At 43.6% G+C, this 24039-nt stretch overlaps 1 protein-coding gene across 8 annotated transcripts; it reads right to left on the bottom strand.

Moving 5' to 3' along the window:
* Window positions 1–1025: 1025 nt before the first annotated feature.
* On the bottom strand, window positions 1026–22506 carry LOC109903930 (cytospin-A). Of its 8 annotated transcripts, none has more exons than XM_020500944.2 (11): window positions 22391–22506; window positions 20598–20719; window positions 19082–19633; window positions 18838–18914; window positions 5577–6124; window positions 3431–3527; window positions 3135–3201; window positions 2847–3019; window positions 2580–2696; window positions 2425–2484; window positions 1026–2319 (listed from the first exon to the last, which is right to left on the bottom strand). In XM_020500944.2, exons 1-11 carry the CDS (start codon window positions 22429–22431, stop codon window positions 2230–2232), a joined length of 1944 nt encoding a protein of 647 aa, XP_020356533.1. In that variant the 5' UTR covers window positions 22432–22506; the 3' UTR covers window positions 1026–2229. The 8 variants fall into 8 exon arrangements, with proteins under 8 accessions (XP_020356533.1, XP_020356535.1, XP_020356534.1 ...); XM_020500946.2 differs by having other exon boundaries at window positions 3431–3524; XM_020500945.2 differs by having other exon boundaries at window positions 18838–18911.
* Between the last annotated feature and the right edge of the window lie 1533 nt (window positions 22507–24039).

The following is a 24039-nucleotide window of genomic DNA, read 5'->3' as shown; positions in this document are numbered from 1 at the left end:
AGGGGTCTCCGGACACAACACACTGGGGTCTGAGATAAGGTACGTAGTGCTCATATGAGCGAGAGAGAGAGAGCAAGAGACTTCTACATCAGCTGGGATACAAACACTAAGTGTTCAAGCAACCAGTAAAATGTCAACATGTTTTTTTACATGACTGAAATTCCAAAATGTTTGCTTCTTGGCTCCTATGAGTTATGACTATCAGAAATGAGTACCTATAATAATGACTAGACTACATGACAGAGAAATTCAATTTATGGACATGGCAAAATATTTCAAATAATAAATCACAGATATGTCTAGTTTCCATCAGCTCAAATTCAAGGTTCATTACCTGGAGGAGACCTGAGCAGAAGCAGAAATGACAGCCAGCGCCACACAAACTCCCAGGAGCCAAATCCTCTCCATGTCTTCTCTGCTGTGTTGTAGTCCAGACCAACATGTCATTATGGCTCCAACCTGCATCACTGTCATGTACCAACCCCACCCATAATGCCAAATTCTGATAGGCTTGTAAGAATTTGATCAAAGCATATTTTATTGCACACATTACAATTTTTTCAGTATCACCCACTTGGAACAAATGTTAGGTTGGCGCAAAACAACTCCCTAGCCGAGAGCTATTGCGGATGACTTATTGAGTAATATTATTCAGATGTCTCAAGGTTGTCATGATTAATTCAAATAAGTAATTAATGGACGTGATCTTGATGACAAGAGGGCAGCGGCTATGTGTGACGTTGTCCTAGACGGTCATTGCGTGTGTGTACAGTGTGTGTGTGCGCGACTATGGGTATAGCTTGTCAGCTTTGAAGACACCAGTAGATGGAGACAAAGGCAAGACCAAACAAGGTCTCACCTTTGATTATGGAGGACCAACCCTGCAATAATTAGATGTATTTAGATATCCCAAGTCAAATCACTGTGATAAAGCAATTCAGTCTCCGTGGAGACTGTACAGAACAAACAATGTTAGCTTTATATTGACAATTTTATTTATTCTGAGTCTTTGGCAACGTAGTCAGCGATCACATTTTAGTTACATATAAGCATCCACGGATTGCAAGACAGACTGTATATATGCATTCCTTTCCTTTTAAATTACAATCAAAGTGCTTATAAAAGTGCTTATTTACAGAGTGCTAAAATCTGATAGAAAACATGAAAATCTTTGGAATGGAAAACTGATATTAAAAAAAGGCACTGCACACAAATCAGCAGCTTAAGAAGGTACTGCTGAAAAAAAGGGCACCTGCACTCCTGACCAAAACGGGGCTCTGTTGTGCCAACAAACCCTAACTTTCACTAGATGCCAATCACTAGCTAGGTTTCCATCCAATTGGCCACAGATTTTCATGTGAATATTATAAAATCTGTATGAAAACAAATAGGCACATTTTCTCACCACAGACGTGTTTCCATCAAACTGACTTGTTGCGGATTACATGCTGTGCGTGATGACCTTAGTACATCTAAAAATATATTTTGCGCTTAAACTCCCATGTACTGAATTACATTTATTATGGGTTTCCCATTGCATTTTCAACTCTACCGATGGTTTTGTCCAAAAACTGTTGCGTTATATAGCAAAAGTACCCACTCGTTGTGGCACGTGTGTGCTAGCTAACAGCTGGCAGACACAGTGCGGGTATAGGCTAGCCTAGGCCTACATGATGAGATTATTATGGGTAAGATCGAGATTATTTGTCAAAACGGCAGCCAAGCATCAATCAGAATAAGACCCTCGAAATGTATTGGAAAGGAGCGTCAAGCTTATCACGGTGCACTTTCACCCCCCCTGTGAAGTTCATAACTTATTTCATCTGTAGCTTAATAAACTGCATGCTTTCCCGAGTCGTAGTGGGACGACCACACCACATATCATTTCGTGACCATGTTTACCATATGATTGATTGATTATTATATCAATATTAGAACACAAAAAGTGTTTCTAACACAATTTCTCGCATAATTAATTGTACCGACACAAAAGTATCCCACCATGTTGAACAAAACATGTCTGTCGAAATTTATGAAATTGTACCAACATTTCCTCTTTCCATCAACCCGGTCATTTTCATGCGTCAGGTAATTCATCCACATGAATTGGTTGGATGGAAACCTGGTTAATGAGCATCTCAGCTAGTAGAAGGGTGAGTTACACTCCCTCTCCTTCAACCAGTAGTAGTGAACTGTAACTCCCTCCTAGGCTTCCCTCATACACAGTCATTACATCTCAAAGTGATGGTACATGCTCTCCACATATCCCAGAACCCTTTGCCAGTCTGGTCCTCCAGCCCTCAGCATCTCCTCCATGGTCTGTAAAACACAGAGGACTTCAATACAGCAGCATCTCATTCACTATTGAGTCACTATTGAGTCATGACACTAACACAGCTTCTGATTAACGGAGACTCGACTCACAAGTAATGTTGTGATTCCAACATTCTCTCCAGTCTTAAATGCCAGGCTGAGGTTCTCTCTCTATGGATAAAATAATTAGCACCATGATTGACAGGCTATTCAATAGGTGTGTGTGCAATGCATTCAAGTGTGCTATGCATGTGTGTGTTACCCACCTTGCTGTCAGGGCTAAGGGTGCAGTAGGGAATACGTGAAGGGAGGTAGGTGTGGTACAGAGCACAGAAGGCCAGACCATCTGCCCAGCTACTGCTGAAGTTAGTGATGTCAATATTCTGTAAATAGAGTGAGCGTGGGCAGAAAAAGGGTGAAGAAAGTATCATAATGAGTGTTTACTGATTACATATGGAATGTTCCAACATTCTCTTTCTCCTGACCCCTTTCTCCTGATCCCGTTCAAAAACACAAACATCGCGTTACGGTACCTTGTAGCCCTGAGTGCGGTTCTGACACCAGCGCAGCAGAGAGTTCCTCTTGGAGCCGCCATGGCGGCGCAGCAGCAGACTGAAGCTGTCCTGAGACCTGGTCTTAGAAGCCTTGTTAGGGGGCAGGTCTGTCAGGGCAGAGTTGTACTGGTTCAATACCTCCTCCTGTATCCCTGTAAAACACACAAACGACAGTAGACTGTATTTTACCTGCTACATTACTGATCACGGGTTCGTGGTAGGAACGAACGCACTGACACGTGGTTGATTGGGGAACACAAAACACACCGGTGTGAGTGCTGGACCAGCTGCCTTGCCTTTCCAACTCTCTTCTTCCTCTGGTTTGGCTTTGGTTCTGAAGTGAGAGAACATAGATCATATCTATTCATACGCTATTACATACTGTACCATACATTCCTTACATTTTATTGTTGTGCCTCAATATTTCAAAAACATGTGAAGGCGTTAGTCGATCACAAAACACAATCTAACTATTGCAATGACGCCACCTGCTGGAATAGTAATGGTTATATATTTGCAGGGTTATGAGAGACAGTTGGACCCCAAATTCTAAGTTTGTCTACCTTGAATGTAGACCCAGCTATTGTGGCAGTATTGGACTGGGATGTTCCATTCTGTACAGTGGGAGAGTCTGAAGACGCAGGTAGTCTGGAAAGGCTTCTGTGAAATCATGGAATGCCCTTTGATATTACTGGATGAACTCAACTCACAGACACACTGATCAGAGAAGAACCATTTGTTGTTCAGCTCATCAGGGGTCAGACATGATAGCAAAGCTAACCATTGTTGAAACACTTTATTCTCAGCTTTCACCTTCAGTACCAGTAGTAAAATAAGTTAACATGGTTCTTTACAAATCGATGTCAAGTGTCCCGCCTGAACATCAGTTCCATTCCAACAACCGCTCAACCCTCCAGACAACGATTCGTCTGATTATGCAACTCTGTTTATGATTTACAAATTATGGCAGTCAAAAATCAGTCTGGATTTACAGTTGAAGTGGGAAGTCTACATGCACTTATGTTGGAGCCATTAAAACGCATTTATCAACCACTCCACAAATTTCTTGTTAACAAACTATAGTTTTGGCAAGTCGGTTAGGATATCTACTTTGTGCATGACACAAGTCATTTTCCAAATAATTGTTTACAGACAGATTTTTTCACTTATAATTCACAATATTCCAACTCCAGTGGGTCAGAAGTTTACATACACTAAGTTGACTGTGCCTTTAAAACAGCTTGGAAAATATCAGAAAATGTCATGGCTTTAGAAGCTTCTGATAGGCTAATTGACAAGATGAGTCAATTGGAAGTGTTCCTGTGGATGTATTTCAAGGCCGACCTTCAAACTCAGTGCCTCTTTGCTTGACATCATGGGAAAATCAAAAGAAAATCAGCCAAGACCTCAGAATAGTTTTTTTGTAAACTTCCACAAGTCTGGTTCATCCTTGAGAGCAATTTCCAAACGCCTGAAGGTACGACGTTCATCTGTACAAACGATAGTACGCAAGTATAAACACCATGGGACCAGCAGGCCGTCATACCGCTCAGGAAGGAGACGCGTTCTGTCTCCTAAAGATGAGCATACTTTGGTGCGAAAAGTGCAAATCAATCCCAGAACAACAGCAAAAGACCTTGTGAAGATGCTGGAGGAAACCGGTACAAAAGTATCTATATCCACAGTAAAAAGAAGTCCTATATCGACTTAACCTGAAAGGCCACTCAGCAAGGAAGAAGCCACTGCTCCAAAACAGCCATAAAAAAAGCCAGACTATGGTTTGCAACTGCACATGGAGACAAAGATCGTACATTTACAAATGCCCTCTGGTCTGATGAAACAAAAATAGAACCGTTTGGCCATAATGACCATCGTTATGTTTGGAGGAAAAAGGGGGAGGCTTGCAAGAACACCATCCAAACCGTGAAGCATGGGGGTGGCAGCATCATGTTGTGGGGGTGGCAGTATCATGTTGTGGGGGTGCTTTGCTGCACTTCACAAAATAGACTGCATCATGAGAAAGGAAATTGTGTGGCTATATTGAAGCAACATCTCAAGACATCAGTCCGGATGTTAAAGCTTGGTCGCAAATGGGTCTTCCAAATGGACAATGACCCCAAGCATACTTCCAAAGTTGTGGCAAAATGTCTTAAGGCCAACAACGTCAAGGTATTGGAGTGTCCATCACAAAGCCCGGACCTCAATCCTACTGAAGATTTGTGGGCAGAACTGAAAAAACGTGTGCGAGCCAGGAGGCCTACACACCTGACTCAGTTACACCAGCTCTGTCTGGAGGAATGGGCCAAAATTCACCCAACTTATTGTGGGAAGCTTGTGGAAGGCTACCAGAATCATTTGACCCATGTTAAACAATTAAAGGCAGTGCTACCAAATACTGATTGAGGGTATGTAAACTTCTGACCCACTGGGAATGTGATGAAATAAATAAAAGCTGAAATATTATTCTGACATTTCACATTCTTAAAATAAAGTGGTGATCCTAACTTTCCTAAAACAGGGAATTTTTACGTGGATTAAATGTCAGGAATTGTGAAAAACTGAGTTTAAATGTATTTGGCTAAGGTGCATGTAAACTTCCGACTTCAACTGTAGCTAGAATAGCCAGCTATATAAAATCATGGACATTAACATTCATTAAGTTCATGTAGAGTTGAAATCCTTCAAACAGGTAGTCATCCTGGTACTCACCTTGACCTCTCCTGTGCGAGCATCCGTCGCGTCTCCCTCACATCACACCCCTCCTCTGCACTCCTCTCCTCATTGGTCACCTTCATCAAGTACCGGTTGGCCACGACCTTAGTGTCCGTCCTAGCCTCTTCCACAACCACATTCTTATTCACTTCTTCCTGGCTCCTCTTCCCCATCTCTTCATCTCCTCCTTGGCCCACCCTGCTGATTCCCCTCTCCCTGCCCCGGTGGCTTCCCTCCTGGGGCTCAGGTGTGCTGATCTCCCCAGTGGTACTCTCCTTGCCCTGGCTCTTGGCCTGTCCTGGCCCCTGGTTCTGGGTGAGGTAGGCCAGTCTCTGCCTGCTCTCCTTCAGCTCTCCTCGCAGGATGACCAGCTGCCCATCAGTCTCTACCCATCTCTGCTGGGCTGCCGCCAGCTCTCGCTCTGTATCCTTCTGAGCCGTTCTGAGCACGCTCAGTTCCTCTTCGGCCTCGGCCCTCAGCCGGTCGGCCACCGCTACTGCCACCTGCAGGTCAGACTGGAACTGCTGCCACTCCCCTCTCTCAGTCTGCAGAAAGGAAGACAGTGACAATTATCTACTATGAAGAACAATCCATAGGTTGAATTGGGTGTGTTAGGGCTGGGCTGAAACAAACATATACATGGCCAAAAGTATGTGAACACCTGCTCATCGAACATCTTATTCCTAAATTATGGGCATTAATATGGAGTCCCCTTTTTGCTGCTCTAACAGCCTCCACTCTTCTGGGAAGGCCTTCCACTAGATGTTGGAACAATGCTGCAGGGACTTGCTTCCAGTCACCCACAAGAGAGTTAGTGAGGTCTGGTTCGCACTCTGCGTTCCAATTCATCCTAAAGGTGTTCGATGGGGTTGAGGTCAGTGCTCCGGCTGGCCAGTCAAGTTCTTCCATTCCGATCTCGACCAACCACTTCTGTATGGACCTCGCTTTGTGCACGGGGCATTGTAATGCTGGAACAGGAAAGGGCCTTCTCCAAAATGTTGCCACAAAGTTGGAAGCACAGAATTGATATTATATGCTGTAGTGATAAAAATGTCCCTCCATCTGAGTCAACTACTCACAACAGTTTATGCACTGCTAGCTAGCTTTAGCTTATGCTTTCAGTACTAGATTAATGATCTGATTGGGTGGACAAGATGTCAGTTCACCCTGCAAGAGCTCTAATAAGTTGGAGGACACCCTCTGGAAGTTTATCATCATTACTGTGTAAGTCTATGGAAGGGGATGAGAATGATGAGCCTCCTAGGTTTTGCATTAAGGTCAATGTACCCAGACGAGGACAGAATCTAGCTGTCCACCAGCTACACCATGGTGCTACCCTACAGAGTGCTGCTGAGGCTACTGTAGACCTTCTTTGCAAAACTGTGTTTTAACCAATTATTTGGTGACGTGAATATATTTAGTATAGTTTTAATTAAAAAGGACAACTCCCCTTCCTCATCTGAGCAGTGGAGGCTCCTACATATAGTACCAGAAGTTTGGACACAAGGGTTTTTCTTAATTTTTACTATTTTGTACATTCGAGAATAATAGTGAAGACGTCAAAACTAGGAAATAACACAAATGGAATCATGTAGTAACCAAAAAGTGTTAAACAAATCCAAATATATTTTATATTTGAAATTCTTCAAAAGGAGCCAGCCTTTGCCTTGATGACAGCTTTCTCCAGGCATTCTCTCAACCAGCTTCATGAGGTAGTCACCTGGAATGCATTTCAATTAACAGGTGTGCCTGGTTAAAAATGTATTTGTGGAATTAAGAAGGAATCTATCCTTCTTAATGCGTTTGAGCCAATCAGTTGTGTTGTGACAAGGTAGGGGTGGTATACAAAAGATGGCCCTATTTGGGAAAAGACCAAGTCCATATTAGGGCAAGAACAGCTCAAATAAGCAGAGAGAAACAACAGTCCATCATTACTTTAAGACATGAAGGTCAGTCAATTCAAAACATTTCAAGAACTTTTAAAGTGCAGTCACAAAAACCATCAAGTGCTATGATGAAACTGGCTCTCATGAGGACAGGAAAGGAAGACCCAGCATTACCTCTGCTGCAGAGGATAAGTTCATTAGAGTTAACTGCACCTCAGATTGCAACCCAAATAAATGCTTCACAGTTCAAGTAACAGACACATCTCTACATCAACTGTTCAGAGACAGTGAATCAGGCCTTCATGGTCGAATTCCTGCAAAGAAACCACTACTAAATAACACCACTAAGATGAAGAGACTTACTTCAGCCAAGAAACACGCGCAATGGATATTAGACCGGTGGAAATCTGTCCTTTGGTCTGATGAGTCCAATACATACATACACCCACTTGAAGTCAGACATTTACATACACTTAGGTTGGAGTCATTAAAACTTGTTTTTCAACCACTCCACAAATTTCTTCTTAAACTATAGTTTTTGGCAAGTTGGTTAGGACAAGTCATTTTCCAACAATTGTTTACAGACAGATTATTTCACTTATAACTCACTATCACAATTCCGGTGTGTCAGAAGTTTACATACACTAAGTTGACTGTGCCTTTAAACAGCTTGGAAAATTCTAGAAAATGACGACATGGCTTTAGAAGCTTCTAAAGCTAATTGACATAATTTGAGTCAATTGGAGGTGTACCTGTGAATGTATTTCAAGGCCTACCTTCAAACTCAGTGTCTCTTTTCTTGACATCATGGGAAAATCAAAAGAAATCAGCAAAGACTTCAGAAAAGTAATTGTAGACCTCCACAAGTCTGGTTCATCCTTGGGAGAATTTTCCAAACGCCTGAAGGTACCACGTTCATCTGTACAAACAATAGTACGCAAGTATAAAAACCATGGGACCACGCAGCCGTCATACTGCTCAGGAAGGAGACGCGTTCTGTCTCTTAGAGATTAACGTACTTTGGTGCGAAAAGTGCAAATCAATCCCAGAACAGCAAAAGACCTTGTGAAGATGCTGGAGGAAACAGGTACAAAAGTATCTATATCTACACTAAAACGAGCCCTATATCGACATAACCTGAAAGGCCACTCAGCAAAGAGGGAGCCACTGCTACAAAACCGCCATAAAAAAGCCAGACTACGGTTTGCAACTGCACATGGGGAAAAAAGATCGTACTATTTGGAGAAATGTCCTCTGGTCTGATGAAACAAAAATACAACTGTTTGGCCATAATGACCATCGTTATGTTTGGAGGAAAAATGGGGAGGCTTGCAAGCCAAAGAACACCATCCCAACCGTGAAGCACGGGGGTGGCAACATCATGCTGTGGGGGTGCTTTGTTAAAGGAGAGATTGGTGCACTTCACAAAATAGATAACTTCATAAGAAAGGAAAATTATGTGGATATATTGAAGCAACATCTCAACATGTCTTAAGGCCAACAACGTCAAGGTATTGGAGTGTCCATCACAAAGCCCTGACCTCAATCCTATAGAAAATTTGTGGGCAGAACTGAAAAAGTGTTTGCGAGCAAGGAGGCCTACAAACCTGACTCAGTTACACCAGCTCTGTCAGGAGGAATGGGACAAAATTCACCCAACTTATTGTGTGAAGGTGTGGAAGGCTACCCGAAACATTTGACCCAAGTTAAACAACAAAGGCAATGCTACCAAATAATAATTGAGTGTATATAAACTTCTGACCCACTGGGAATGTGATGAAAGAAAGAAATTCTCTACTATTATTTTGACATTTCACATTCTTATAATAAAAGTGGTGATCCTAACGGACCTAAAGCAGGGAATTTTTACTAGGATTAAATGTCAGGAATTGTGAAAAACAGTTGAAATGTATTTGGCTATGGTGTATGTAAACTTCCGACTTCAAGTGTGTATATATATATATATATATATATATATATCTCCTAATGTTGTGTCGCTTCAAGACCAGATTGATCTCAGGTTGTCAGAGTAGCCACTCATTTAGGTGGTATTAAAAAAAGATTCAGCTAATGTCTCCTGTCATGTAAATGACGTAGAATTGCATGAAATGCATGAGATTTTTTTTCTAAGACTAAAATCAAAATCCCCATGTGTGGAAATCCTAAAAACGCCTCTGCTGAACTGTAGCCTACGCCACATTGCCAAAGATTTCTTAATCAGGCCCTGTCTGCCAGCATCACATCATACACAGCACCTCTAGAGACTATACGATTTCAATGATTAAATGTCCATTTGGCCTTCATAAACTAACAGCTGGATGGGATGAGACCGAGGCAAGTCTTCGCATGTTTAGAGGAGTGGATCTAGCGAATCAAATGAGCCACATCGAGACTCGTGCAAACACATTGCTGTAAACAGCCCTGGCCCCATTCAGGTGCACTGGCTCAGATCCACTAACCTGGAATGTGTGAGTTGTTTACTGCCCTTACTCCAAAGGGGCTATGATTCACTGAGGTTATTGCTGAATTTCTAATGAATCACACAAGTTGAACACAGGGAGAAGAAATCATACCACAGCAATGCAGCAGGCTATCACATACAGTAAACTCACGAGAAAGGGTGGATAGAAAAGATACCAATACCAGATTGTGCGTCGCAAAGTGGCTTTGTCAACTAACATGCTAACCAAACTGACAGCGCTGCGTGAAGCAAACATAGCAAAATAAACCAAACAGGACCTAACTGCGTAAACGAGTATGCGTAGCTAAACGTTAAAATAGAACGGATCTCTATGTGAAGGAGATGTGTTGTGCTGCATGAGGAAAATGGTGGGTACACCAGATACTGTCTGGTTCTGATCCACGACCCTACTTTTTTTATTATAAGGTATCTGACCAACGGATGCATATCTGTAATCCCAGTCATGTGAAATACGGTGTATTCGGAAAATATTCAGACCTCTTGACTTTCTCCACATTTTATTACAGCCTTATTATAAAACGGATCATTTTTAAAATTGTTTTTCCTCAATCTATACACAATACCCCATAATGACAAGGCAAAAACAGATTGTTTGGCAAATGCACAAAAATAAAAACAGAACCATTCAGACCCTTTGCGACACGACTCAAAATTGAGCTCAGCTGCATCCTGTTTCCATTGATCATCATTGAGATGTTCCTACAACTTGATTGGAGTCCACCTGTGGTACATTCAATTGATTCGACATGATGAAAGGCATACACCTGTATAAGGTCCCACAGTTGACAGTGCATGTCAAAGGAAAAACCAAGCCGTGAGGTGGAAAGAATTGTCCGTTGACCACCGAGACAGGATTGTGTCGAGGTACAGATCTGGGGATGGGTACTAAAACATTTCTGCAGCTTTAAAAAGGTACCCCAAGAAGACAGTGTCTTCCATCATTCTTAAAAATGGAAGAACTTTGGAATCACCAAGACTATTACTAGAGCTGTCCGTCCGGCCAAACTGAGCAATCGGGAGAGAAGAGCCTTGGTCAGGGAGGTTGACCAAGAACCCGATGGTCACTGATAGAGCTCCAGAGTTCCTCTCTGGAGATGGGAGAACATTCCAGAAGGACAACCATCTCCGCAGCACTCCACCAAATCAGGCCTTTATGGTAGAGTGGCCAGACAAAGGCCAATCCTCAGTAAAAGGCACATGACAGTCTGCTTGGAGTTGGCCAAAAGGCACCTAAAGGACTCTCAGACCATAAGAAACAAGATTCTCTGGTCTGATGAAACCAAGATTAAACTTTTTGGCCTGAGTGCCAAGCGTCACGTCTGGAGGAAACCTGGCACCATCCCTAGAGTTCAGCATGGTGGTGGCTGCATCATACTGTGGGGATGTTTTTCAGCGGTAGGTACTGGGAGACTAGTCAGGATCGAGGGAAATATGAACGGAGCAAAGTATAGAAAGATCCTTGGTTTAAAACCTGCTCCAGAGCGCTCAGGACCTCACTGTGGCAAATGTTCTCCATCCAACAGTACCACGAACCTAAGCACACAGCCAGGCCAACGCAGGAGTTGCTTTGGGACATGTCTCTGAATGTCATTGAGTGGCCCAGCCAGAGCCTGGACTTGAACCCGATCGAAGATCACTGGAGAGACTTGAAAATAGCTGTGCAGCGATGCTCCCATCCAACCTGACAGAGCATGAGAGGATCTGCTAAGAAAAATGGGAGACTCCCCAAATACAGGTGTGCCAAGCTTGTGGCGTCATACCCAAGAAGACTCAAGTCTGTAATCGCTGCCAAGGGTGCTTCAACAAAGTACTGAGTAAAGGGTATGAATACCTAAGCAAATGTGATGTATTTTTAATATGTAATACATTTGCAAAAATGTGTCTCATTATGGGGTATTGCTTGTAGATTGATGGGGAACATTTTAAAGGCTGTAACGTAACAAAATGTGGAAAAAGTCAAGGGGTCTGAAGGCACCGTACATATTAGGACCTAATCACTATTTCAATTGACTGATTTCCTTATAAAATCTTTGAAATTGTTGCATGTTGTGTTACAGATGGTATACAGATGGTTCACAGTTGATTTTGCTATTTTAACTTGCGTGTCACGAACGTGTCCGGTGGGGATAGACAATAAAAATTTATAAAAATTAATTAAAAATATATATAAAAAAATCGGCGGAAGCGCAGAGACGGTTTAGTCCGCGTGTTACCTCACGTGCACTGATATTATAAAGAACTGCACCGACGTAACGTACCAGTAAACTTCCACCATGTTTTCTTCACATATTCTTTTCTATTGAGTGCAGATGCAGGAGAGGAGACCAGGTGAGAACGCCACTATCGACAAACGTACATCCTGAGAGCATGCCCTAGCTCTGGACATGCACAAACACTGCCCTGTGGATAAAAGGTAGAAAAAAACACAGGCTCTCAAGCAGAGTTGCTGAGCCAAAAGGTAAAATGATAAGGAACACTGAGAAAAATCTGTTGAGAGCAGCCAAAATACAGCACTATCCAGTTACCAAACATGCAACGGCACATAAAATAACATGCACAGATGGAATCAGTGCAGAATGGGTGCGAGCATTGCAATGTGACCCCGCAGAGAAATGTGGGGGAGTGTAGGGGTTGCCTTGTTTGGTAATTAAATGAAGAATGGATAGACGCGGAGGAGGAGAGACTGGAGCCAGCTCGTTTCCTCATCTGACCAGCGACTCTAGACCACAGCTGGGGTCTATTATGTCATCATTGGACAGAGACACACACACACACACACACACAACCTCTCCTTGGTCATTTCTCTTCCAACACAAGCACAAAGTGAAGTTCACCGCTCTCTCTAACACAGTAAACTTTAGACCACTGAACAACCCGTTCTTACATTCTTTGATTCAAAGCCTCAGAGTTTAAACTGCCTTATGGCAGCAGACACAAAGTGCTTTTTATTAGTACACATGATGCAACTCATAATGCCAGATGGGAGACAAGAACACAATGGGAAACCATTAGACTAAACCACCCCGTCCTGTATTAGCCTCTGATCTGCATCCTGCATGTACAGCTAACTGTCAGTGTGTCCAAATAGGGCACGTCTTAGATGGGAAACAGGAGGGGGCACTCCTCACACAGAGAGAACACTGTTGATTCTCCCTTAGACACACACATACTCCCTCTCGGGAATCCCCAGTGATCCCCCACAGGCACAGACTCGTATGCACCGACACATGCCGCATCGTCTCTCCAGGAGGGTTGTGGTTATTCCAGTTGTGTGTCTATCTCAGCTGGTGTATGTGTGAGAGAGACAGAGAGAACCATCCGTCTGTCCCCAAGCCTCCGTTCACTTCCACACCCAGACCCCCTAATCTGTGTCCCCACTCGCCGTGGGTTTTCTGCAACTTTCCACACTCACTTGGGTGTATTGAACAACCAGTTCCCATACACTCTGATACTCATTAAAAGACTAACTCAGTTCAACAGCAGTCCGTACAAGGCCTGTGGATACACTCACCCACACTAGACACATGTAGATCAAAGACAGTGCTTCTACCCCCTCACACAGGATATCTAACTTCTCCCCAGCCGCAACCATTTATTCTGCATTGCAAATTTGACACACAACCTTCATTTGGCATGTAAACATATTCAACCTCAGTTTCAGAGCCAAAACCAGCTCAAACCTGGAAATCTGCAGCACTGTCCAACTGGAACTGATCCCAGAGCAGATCTGAGAGCTATTTAATCCACGGGAAAAGATCAGCCCACCTACCCAACCACACGGACAGACGCAATAGACAGGGAAAGAGACCGGGTGGATGAACGGGACATTGGTTTGGTGAGAAGGAGGAGTGGACGTAAAGGACAGGAAAGAGGGGCTAGACAGGGAAGACGAAGAGCAGAGGTGGGATCAGGAGGGAGCGACAGTTGTGAGGTCATTTGAGTGTGAGGGAGGGAGGGGTGGTGAGAAGAGCCTCGAGAGCACAGGAGCAAGAGAGCGCGAGATAGCGGCACGAGATAGCGGCACGGGAGCGCGAGAGAGCGTGGCATGGGAAAGGGAAAGCACGCTCTCCCTCAAGTGCCGCTCTCCCGCTCCCATGCCTCGAGAGCACGGGAGCGCGAGAAAGCGGCACGGGAGCAAGAGAGGCGGGCACGGGAGCAAGCGAGCGACAAGGGAGAGCGAGAGGCGAGCGAGCGACAAGGGAGGCACGGGAGAGAGAGAGGGAGCGGCACGGGAGAGAGAGAGGGAGCGGCACGGGAGAGAGAGAGGGAGCGGCACGGGAGAGAGAGAGGGAGCGGCACGGGAGAGAGAGAGGGAGCGGCACGGGAGAGAGAGAGCGAGCGGCACGGGAGAGAGAGAGGGAGCGAGCGAGCGGCACGGGAGAGAGAGAGGGAGCGAGCGAGCGGCACGGGAGAGAGAGAGGGAGCGGCACGGGAGAGAGAGAGGGAGCGAGCGAGCGGCACGGGAGAGAGAGAGGGAGCGAGCGAGCGGCACGAGAGAGAGAGGGAGCGAGCGAGCGGCACGGGAGAGAGAGAGGGAGCGAGCGAGCGGCACGGGAGAGAGAGAGGGAGCGAGCGAGCAGCACGGGAGAGAGAGGGAGCGAGCGAGCGGCACGGGAGAGAGGGAGCGAGCGAGCGGCACGGGAGAGAGAGAGGGAGCGAGCGAGCGGCACGGGAGAGAGAGAGGGAGCGAGCGAGCGGCATTGTTAAGAGAGAGCGGCACGGGGGAGAGAGCAGGAAAGCGAGAGAAAAGCCAACTGACATTTACTCCTGAGGTACTGACCTGGTGCACCCTCTACAACTACTGTGATTATTATTTGACCCTGTTGGTCATCTATGAACGTTTGAACATTTTGAAGAACAATCTGGCTTTAATGGCCATGTACTCTTATAATATCCACCCGACACAGCCAGAAGAGTTGTTCCTAGCCACCATGCTTCTACGTCTGCATTGCTTGCTGGCTTCTGTTTAACACTTTGACATCTGCTGATGTAAAAATGGCTTGCATTTGATTTGATTCAATAGTGTTTACCATTATTTTTATGACTACCTCATCTCTGTACCTCACACATACAATTATCAGTCGATCAGTGAATTTCAAACACAGATTCAACCACAAAGACCAGGGAGGTTTTCCAATGCCTCGCAAAGAAAAGCACACATTGGTAGATGGGGTAAAAAAAAAAAATAGACAGTGAATATCCCTTTGAGCATGGTGAAGTTATTAACTACACTGTGGCTGGTGTATCAATACACCCAGTCACTACAAAGATACAGGCGTCCTTCCTAACTCAGTTGCCCGAAAGGAAGGAAACCACTTAGGGATTTTACTATGAGGCCAATGGTGACTTTAAAACAGTTACAGAGTTTAATGGCTGTGATAGTAGAAAACTGAGAATGGATAAACAACATTGTAGTAACTCCACAATACTAACCTAATTGATAGAGTAAAATATTCCAAAACATGCATCCTGTTTGAATTAAGCACTAAAGTAAAACTGCAAAAAAATGTGGCAAAGAATACAAAGCCTTATCTTCGGGGAAAATCGAACACAGCACTGAGTACCACTAAATATTTCCTAGTATGGTTGTGGCTACATCATGTTATGGGTATGCTTGTCACCGGGAAGGGAGTTTTTTTTTTAGGGTAATCAAATAAAATAAAATAAAAACAAAGCTAAGAGCTAAGCACAGGCACATTTCTGGAGGAGTGTGCTTTTCAACAGACACTGGGAGACAAATTCACCTTTCAGCAGGACAATAACGTAAAACAGTGTTTCCCAACCAGGGGTACTTGAGAAGACTCATGAGACCATAGGCTTACTGGTAAAATGCACGATGGGGTACTTCAGGGGTACTCCATGCAGAGCAAAAATGTAATTGGTGGTACATTAACCAAGAGCGTTTAGGGACCACTGACCTAAAACAAGGCCAAATATACACGAGTTGCTTACCAAGACAACATTGAATGTTCCCGAGTGGCCTAGTTAGTTTTGACTTGAATCGGCTTGAAAATCTATGGCAAGACATGAAAATAAATGGATGTCTAGCAATGATCTACAACAGACTTAACAGCTTGAAGATTTTTATTATTTTTTATAAATGTGAAAATATTGTACAATCCAGGTGTGCAAAGCACTTACTCAGAAAGACTCAGCTGGAATCGCTGCCAAAGGTGAGCCTAACATGTATTGACTCAGGGGTGTGAACACGTATGTAAATCAGATATTTTTGTATTTCATTAAATTTTCTAAAATGTCTAAAAACATGTTGTCACTTTGTGCTTATCGGGTATTGTGAGTAGATGAGCAAGAAAATCAATGAAATAAATGTTGAATTCAGGCTGTAACACTACTAAATGTGGACTAAGCCAAGGGGTATGAATACTTTCTGAAGGCACTGTATGTATATACAGTATGTACAGTTTGTGTGTGTGTTTGTGCATAAACGGGAGATCAAGATTATCTTAGAGCATTTTCTCCTTGACTCCTCAGGATCTCAGGAGGGGTCTAGGACAGGAAGAGGCCATTTAGCAGGACTGTGTCTCCCAGAGGCCCTTGCTCTGTTCCATTTCTGGGTGGAGATGACAGGATGTCTTTTGTTGTCATCTCCTGAGCTAAGAGGTTACATGCGGTAAACCACAGCTGAAACCTCTGCCTCTGGGATTGTGTAATTTCCTGTTTATGTTTCTAAACTTATCCACCAAAAACTCTCCCCAATACACCTCTCCAAGTACAATGAACAAAAATAAAGTTTAAGTCGGAAGTTTACATACACTTAAGTTGGAGTCATTAAAACTTGTCTTTCAACCACTCCACACATTTCTTGTTAACAAACTATAGTTTGGCAAGTCGTTTAGGACATCTACTTTGTGCATGACAAGTCATTTTTCCAACAATTGTTTACAGAGATTATTTCACTAATAATTCACTGTATCACAATTCCAGTGGGTCAGAAGTTTACATACACTAAGTTGACTGTGCCTTTAAACAGCTTGGAAAATTCCAGAAAAGTATGTCATGGCTTTAGAAGCTTCTGACAGGCTAATTGACATCAATTGAGTCAATTGGAGGTGTACATGTGGATGTATTTCAAGGCCGACCTTCAAACTCAGTGCCTCTTTGCTTGACATCATGGGAAAATCCAAAGAAATCAGCCAAGAGAAAAAGTAAAACAATTGTAGACCTCCACAAGTCTGGTTCATCCTTGGGAGCAATTTCCAAACACCTGAAGGTACCACGTTCATCGGTACAAACAATAGTACGCAAGTATAAACACCATGGGACCAACACAGCTGTCACACCTCTCAGGAAGGAGACACGTTCTGTCTCCTAGAGATGAACGTACTTTGGTGCGACAGTGCAAATCAATCCCAGAACAACAGAAAAGGACCTTGTGAAGATGCTGGATGAAACAGGTACAAACGTATCTATATCCGTAGTAAAACGAGTCCTATATCAACATAACCTCAACGGCCGCTCAGCAAGGAAGAAGCCACTCCAAAACCGCCATAAAAAAGCCAGACTACGGTTCGCAACTGCACATGGGGACAAAGATTGTACTTTTTGGAGAAATGTCCTCTGGTCTGATGAAACAAAATAAAAAAACTGTTTGGCCATAATGACCAGGAAAACTGACCTAAGACAGGACATTTTTACTAGGATTAAATGTCAGGAATTGTGAAAAACTGAGTTTAAATGTATTTGGCTAAGGTGTATGTAAACTTCCGACTTCAGCTGTAAATGCAAAATGTAAAGTGTTGGTGCCATGTTTCCTGAGCTGAAATAAAAGATCCCAGAAATGTTCAATATGCACAAAAAGCTTATTTCTTTAAAATGTTGTGCACACATTTTTTATATCCCTGTAAATAAGCATTTCTCCTTTGCCAAGATAATCCATTCACCTTACAGGTGTGCCATATGAAGAAGCTGATTAAACAGCATGATCAATACACAGGTGCACCTTCTGTGGGACAATTAAAGACCACGCTAAAATGTGCAGTTTTGTCAAACACCACAATGCCACAGATGTCTCAAGTTGAGGGAGTGTGCAATTGGCATGCTGACTGCAGGAATGTCCACCAGAGTTGTTGCCAGAAAATGTAATGTTAATTTCTCTACCATAAGCCGCCTCCAATGTCATTTCAGATCATTTGGCAGTATGTCCAACCAGCCACACAACCGCAGACCACGTGTTTGGCGTTGTGTGGGCAAGCAGTTTGCTGATGTCAACGTTGTGAACAGAGTGCCCCATGGTGACAGTGGGGTTACGGTATGGGCAGGCATAAGCTACGGACAACGAACACAATTGCATTTTATCGATGGCCATTTGAATGCCCAAAAATACAGTGACAAGATCCATTGAGAGGACAATTGTGCATATCTATACGCCCAGTCATGTGAAATCCATAGATAAGGGCCTAAAGAATGAATTTATTTCAATAGACTGATTTCCTCAAATGAACTGTAAATCAGTCAAATCAATGAAATTGTTGCATGTTGCATTTATATTTTTATTCAGTATACTTAGACAAATGCTAAATAAAGAACAGTAGCAACACCTAAAACAAAGTAGTTGTGTTTTTAGGTTGGACACCTGAGCTTAGTACTTAGATTAAAGGAAGGGAATCTGTCATGTTCTATTGTCTGAGTTTGTAGCAATGGTGGCCCTCGCTCCACATCTGTTTGTGCTTTAGCCAACTCTTCTCTGCAGTGTTCCTTTGTTGTCATGCCAAAGGTAGTCCATGGCATGACAACAATAGTTAGGAGAGTTGGCTAAAGCACAAGTCAATCTGGGACTAGGCTAAAGCTGAAGGGTTACACTATGTAGAATCTGTATCCTGGAAACAGGTCAGTTCATTGTTTACTGGAATGTCTTGTTAATCTTTCTCACCTGCATGGTGTCCCTCAGACTCTGGACCTCTACGGTCAACTTCTGACGTTCCACTAGCAGATGCTTCAATACATCTACTAGATGGGGAGAGAGAAAAAGAAAGTGAGAGAGAGGATAAGAGAAAAATGTGTTTGTTCAGAGGTATGAGAGCATGCATTTCAGAAATATGGCATTGTGGGATTATTTTAGGCATTGCTAGAAAGAGGGTCTGTTAATGTCTACGTACAGTATGTGCTGCTCTTACCCGCGCTGCTCAGAGCAGCATACTGACTGGGGCTGAGACCCAGTGCTGTCCTACACTCCTCCACCAGTCTCTCCAGCTCTCCCTGGTTGTCTGCAGTCCTACGGACCTCCAGCATGGATGTGCTCAGTCCACTGTCCTTTTCCTTCCAGCTATGGTCAGAGGGGCTGACCGGGCCGGCTGAAAACAAGGGGCTATCCAGAGATGGAAGACTCTTGGTGGGGCTAATCATTGAGCTATTCCCCTGGGATACAGGACTCCTGGGAGTAGAGCAGGTGGGGCCTCCATTACGCCCCATCACAACCCGCCTTTCAGGCGCTGCTGCATCACTTCCTGTCTTGCCCTGCAGGGAGATAAGCCCAGGACCAATCACAGAGTAGCCTGGGCTAACAGGCAGGGAGGGTAGTAGTCTCTTCCCACTTAGGGCTGGAGCTGTGGCCGGAGCTGTGGCTGGGACCGGCTGGCCTGGTGTAGAGGGTGTGATCTGAGTGAGAGCAGGCAGGGTGGAGGTCACTGGAGAAGTAGGGGGGGTGTGGAACACATCCAAGTTGGGCCCTGGAGAGAATAAGAGCAACAGCACAAGTGTGAGTAAGAGACACAGCCAGACAGACAGCCAACGAGAGGGTGAGAGATTGAGTGCAGTGGTCACTGGTTGGGCATGTATCGTGTGATGGCATGCAATGCTGCCTTGATGACTAATCCAGACAGTCAACCCCCCACAATACTCAGGCCGTCATTCTCAGGATGAATGGGCCATTGCTTGTCAGGAGACACACGTTCCTCTGCTCTGTGCTGCTGATCTATACCACCACTGACCCTAAATCCTCCTTTGTCCTTGGTTTAAACAGATATGCTCTAGGCTTAATTCATATCATTCCTGATAGAGTTCCACAATACAAGTTATGGAAAGTGATGCATCATAATCATGTCAATCTAACCCACAGCAAATTCAGTGACTGGCCGTAACTTCCCACTTCCACCGCTGACTTCTATTCACCCATTCCAAGCCATAATGTGTGTATGTGTCAGTCCGCCAGCATTAGGCTTCCCATGATTAATCCGTTGCCCTTGTGCTGAGCCGGGGAATTCTGCAGATTCATCACAGCTTGGGTTGCAAAGCCTGACAAATCGCAAGGGGACGCGAGGAGAATGACCACCGAGCAACACACACACAGGAACCAAGCCAAGATTCCTACCCCCTGACCCACACACACTCTGGAGATTGGGCAACACAAATGCAGAGATGGATCCAGTCTCTCCTCACTCCCTCTTGTCTCATTCCTTCTCTCTATTAATGCCTCTCTCTGTCCATCCCCATTCTGTCTTTTCACCATTGACTAAAAGCTGAAATAGGTATGTGAGCATCCCTCTGGGTATGCTGTCTGTTCTCTGAAGGAAAAGTCAAAATACTTCAGAGGCAGCTGTTCAGCACATCAGGAGGGTTGACAGGTTAAGTGAGGAGTGTGTGTGTGTGTGTGTGTGTGTGTGTGTGTGTGTAGGGGGGGGGGGCAGAGGGTACCTGTGGGTCCATGGCTGTCCTTGCTGGAGAAGTTACCCATGATGCAGTGGGAAAGTAGACAACACGCCAGTGGCCCTGGCCTTTCTTGGCTCTCTGGACAGAGCTGAGGCTGCAGAGGAGACCTGCACAACAGCAATCAGTGCGATTAATCATCTCTAATATGGCACTGCACTGTTATGTAATGTTCCACAAGGGAAATGATGCGCCAATGAATAACACATTCCGCACACAGCAATTCGACACCCCTCGATATAGATTGGTGAGACACCAATCTATATTAAAAGTGATTAGAGAACTGCAATGGGAAAATATGACTTGTTTCACATGGAAAGCAGTCACTTGTATCTGACCCTCCTGCATATGTCCAGTAAGAGAGAGAGGACATGAGTGTATATCCAGACTAAACATTAGATAGACATCTTAGTTCTGCACCATGTTCATTTGAATGTTGCACCACCTTCAGGGGAAAACAAAAATTCTGCAACAAACCAAAGCACATTTTAGTGAGGGATAGAACAGATGACAACACACAACTCAATTTTTGTAGCTTTAGTAAAACAGTGCCCGTATCATGAATTTGGTCGTCTAATCTGTCAGTGAGATCTGTCCAAAGCGTGCCTGAGGTGCTGGTGGTTCTCAACTTTAATTATTCTTATTTGTAGCTGACTAATGACGGAGATCATTCAAACCTCAGTGGCTTTGGGCGTTTGAATTGATTCCCATGTTAAATAGACACGAAGGCCCATTTCCATATCTAAATTGGATGATTAATAGCCAAATTAAGTTGAAAGCATGTTGCCCTAGAGTTACAGAACCGCACCTTCCCCTACAATGAATTTACAGGCGCAACTCAGTCGTCCCATCAAAAATACTAAAACTCTACGTATATATTTACACAAGGGAGGAGAATAGAAAATATTTCGTTTTTCTACCAACACGAAACCCGTCTCAAAGAAATGTGAAAGTTAGCTGAGACACACGTCTTTCTATCCAAACAGCGACGCATTAATCAAGCTTTTTAAATCAGAGAAAAAAATCAACTGTAGGCCTACACACCCTTTAAACTTTAAGGTATAATTATTTATTTGTATCCCTTTCTTTTCCTCCTCGTGCAAATATAATCAATCGTATCTCCTCCTCACCTACCTTCCCGCTGTAGCCTACCGCGCACTGGATCTGTCCTCTTTGTCAATGCGGGGAGTGCGTACCACGAAAGAGGATGAAGTAGCCAAACGCACCAACTCCGCTTGTTCAAGGTGAAGTAGACCTATACACTTGTTTCTCTCATGAGAACCCCCAATATGTAATGTCACAAGTATTTTATAACTTAATGCATCTTCATCGTTATCAACTTCACCTAACTTTCCTCCATTCTGCTCTGATACAGTAAACTCTCAATTCTGGCCATGGCCACTAGGAGCATAATTGCGCTCTTCTATTTGCATGCAATAGTGATTTGGTCGTTCGCGAACGGATCTTTTTGGTGAACGCAGGGAAAATAATAGCATCGATGAAAGAGACGTTAATTTGGCTCCCTGATTTGCATACTGCTGCTACTGCATTTTGAGCTCAAAAACAACGTTTTTCTGCAGATAAATGACAAAATAATTATCGAAAGAAAGTTAATTCTCACTGCAGACAATGAAGAGTGGGAATAGAGAGCTGTCAATCTGGTCCACGTTGATGTTTTGTGCATAAAAAATGTAGTTCCTATTTTTTGCAGGCCATCTAATTTGGCCAGGTAAAATCGTATTTGAACAACCATTTCACGATCTGACATAATGGTAGCCTACCTTTTGGGCTTTACATTAAATGTTGTTGTTTTTTTAATCATGGTTCTAGGTAGATTTTTAAAGGGAAACTTCACTGCTAGACACAATGTAGGGTGTTTTTCCAGTTTCCCTGCATAATTATGATTGATGGAGGGTGTTTCAGACATAATTATGCGCTACAGCTGTGTTTTAGAATGTTCGAGCCGGTAGAATTCAATCAATGACGTCATTGGTTGATTGATCCTGCTGTCAGATCTAAAACGGAATGGTCATGTTTTGTAGCAATTATTGTGTCTTTGTGTTTCGCAGATTGCACGATCACGCTAGCAGAGAGTAGATATGGTTGTCCTTGTTCAATAGAACCATAGAGTACCACGGCATGAGTCATAATACCCATAAAACCTAGCGGTCAAACAGGGAAATGGTTCCAAACGTTTTTACACCATTCAGTTTTCCCAGGGGATTTTAGAAACATAAAAAACAAGGGCTGTGTTTCATGTGGACTTACATGTGACGTTTTGATAACCATATAAATCTCTCTTGGACAAGGTGACTTTTATCAGTATATATCGGCTCTATTTACTCTCATATTCAAATGCTAATTAACATCAGAGTAGATATCATGCTAAACTACAAATCCCTGCAAGCTCCTGCACATCATCTCTAGCTGAAACCTTTGCTAAACAGGTATTGTCAATTTAAAGACAGTTCACAGAATTGCCAATTAAAATAAATATAGCCAATTTATTCATTACTACATTTAGCTAACGTTAGACAGTTAATCCAGAGATTCTTACCTTTGCCTTGATTAGCATTTCATATTTTGCAGGTAAATTCAAGTTACTGGTTACTGGTTACTAGTTACTGGAGCTATGTTATCGTGCACTGTCTCGCCGAGATTGCTAAATAATTAGCTACAATGGCTGCTTCTGATGATTCCTCTTTCCAAGATGAGCTGGACAACAATTATTATGTTTTTAAATGTTCTTTTACATGAAACATACAGCCCTATTTATTTGAGCCGGAATACAGGGAAGAGGAGTTGAGTTAGTGAGAGAAAGAAATTGCGAGACCAGCAGGCAGCGGGGGCAGCTTAGACAAGTTAGTCCAGGACTCAGGTGGGCAAATGACAAACTAGTAAGTTGTTTTGCTGTCGGTAGCTAGCTAGCAATATGACCTCTCTTTTTACAGGAGGCAGTTGTTCAATACAGTCAAATTTGGTGATGAATGTGGCCATAACGGTGCTTGCTAATACCACTACAAGTCAAGTTTAGCAAGCTAGCTAACAAATTAATAGAATTGACTCCATACAGTTCAAAAATTCAATGAGCATTTCACCAAACAACATGTCTTATTTTTATGGTGCAGATAAAACAATCTGGTAATAGAAAAAAAGTACATGATCAAGACTATCATACCTTATCAAGACTATCAACTCCCCCTTTGTTCCTGTTGTAATCCAGGACAGCGTTGCGTTTCTTGTCCTCCCTGTGCAGAGTTGTCATCAGGAGCACATTCTTCTTTGGGCAGTAGGACACAAGAGTGTGTGTAATGGTGAAGGCAAATTCAGAGGAAAAACGATCCCTGTCCTTGGTAGTGAGTAAGGCAGGAGGCAACTCCGGCTTGTTCCTTCTGACCGTCCCCATCATGGTCATTTTTTTAGCAGCTCC

Source organism: Oncorhynchus kisutch, linkage group LG14, assembly GCF_002021735.2.
Source record: "Oncorhynchus kisutch isolate 150728-3 linkage group LG14, Okis_V2, whole genome shotgun sequence".
In the NCBI taxonomy this organism is placed as follows: Eukaryota; Metazoa; Chordata; class Actinopteri; order Salmoniformes; family Salmonidae; genus Oncorhynchus; species Oncorhynchus kisutch.
Note: the sequence above shows the minus strand (reverse complement) of the source record. Positions and strands in the feature narration are given on the sequence as shown.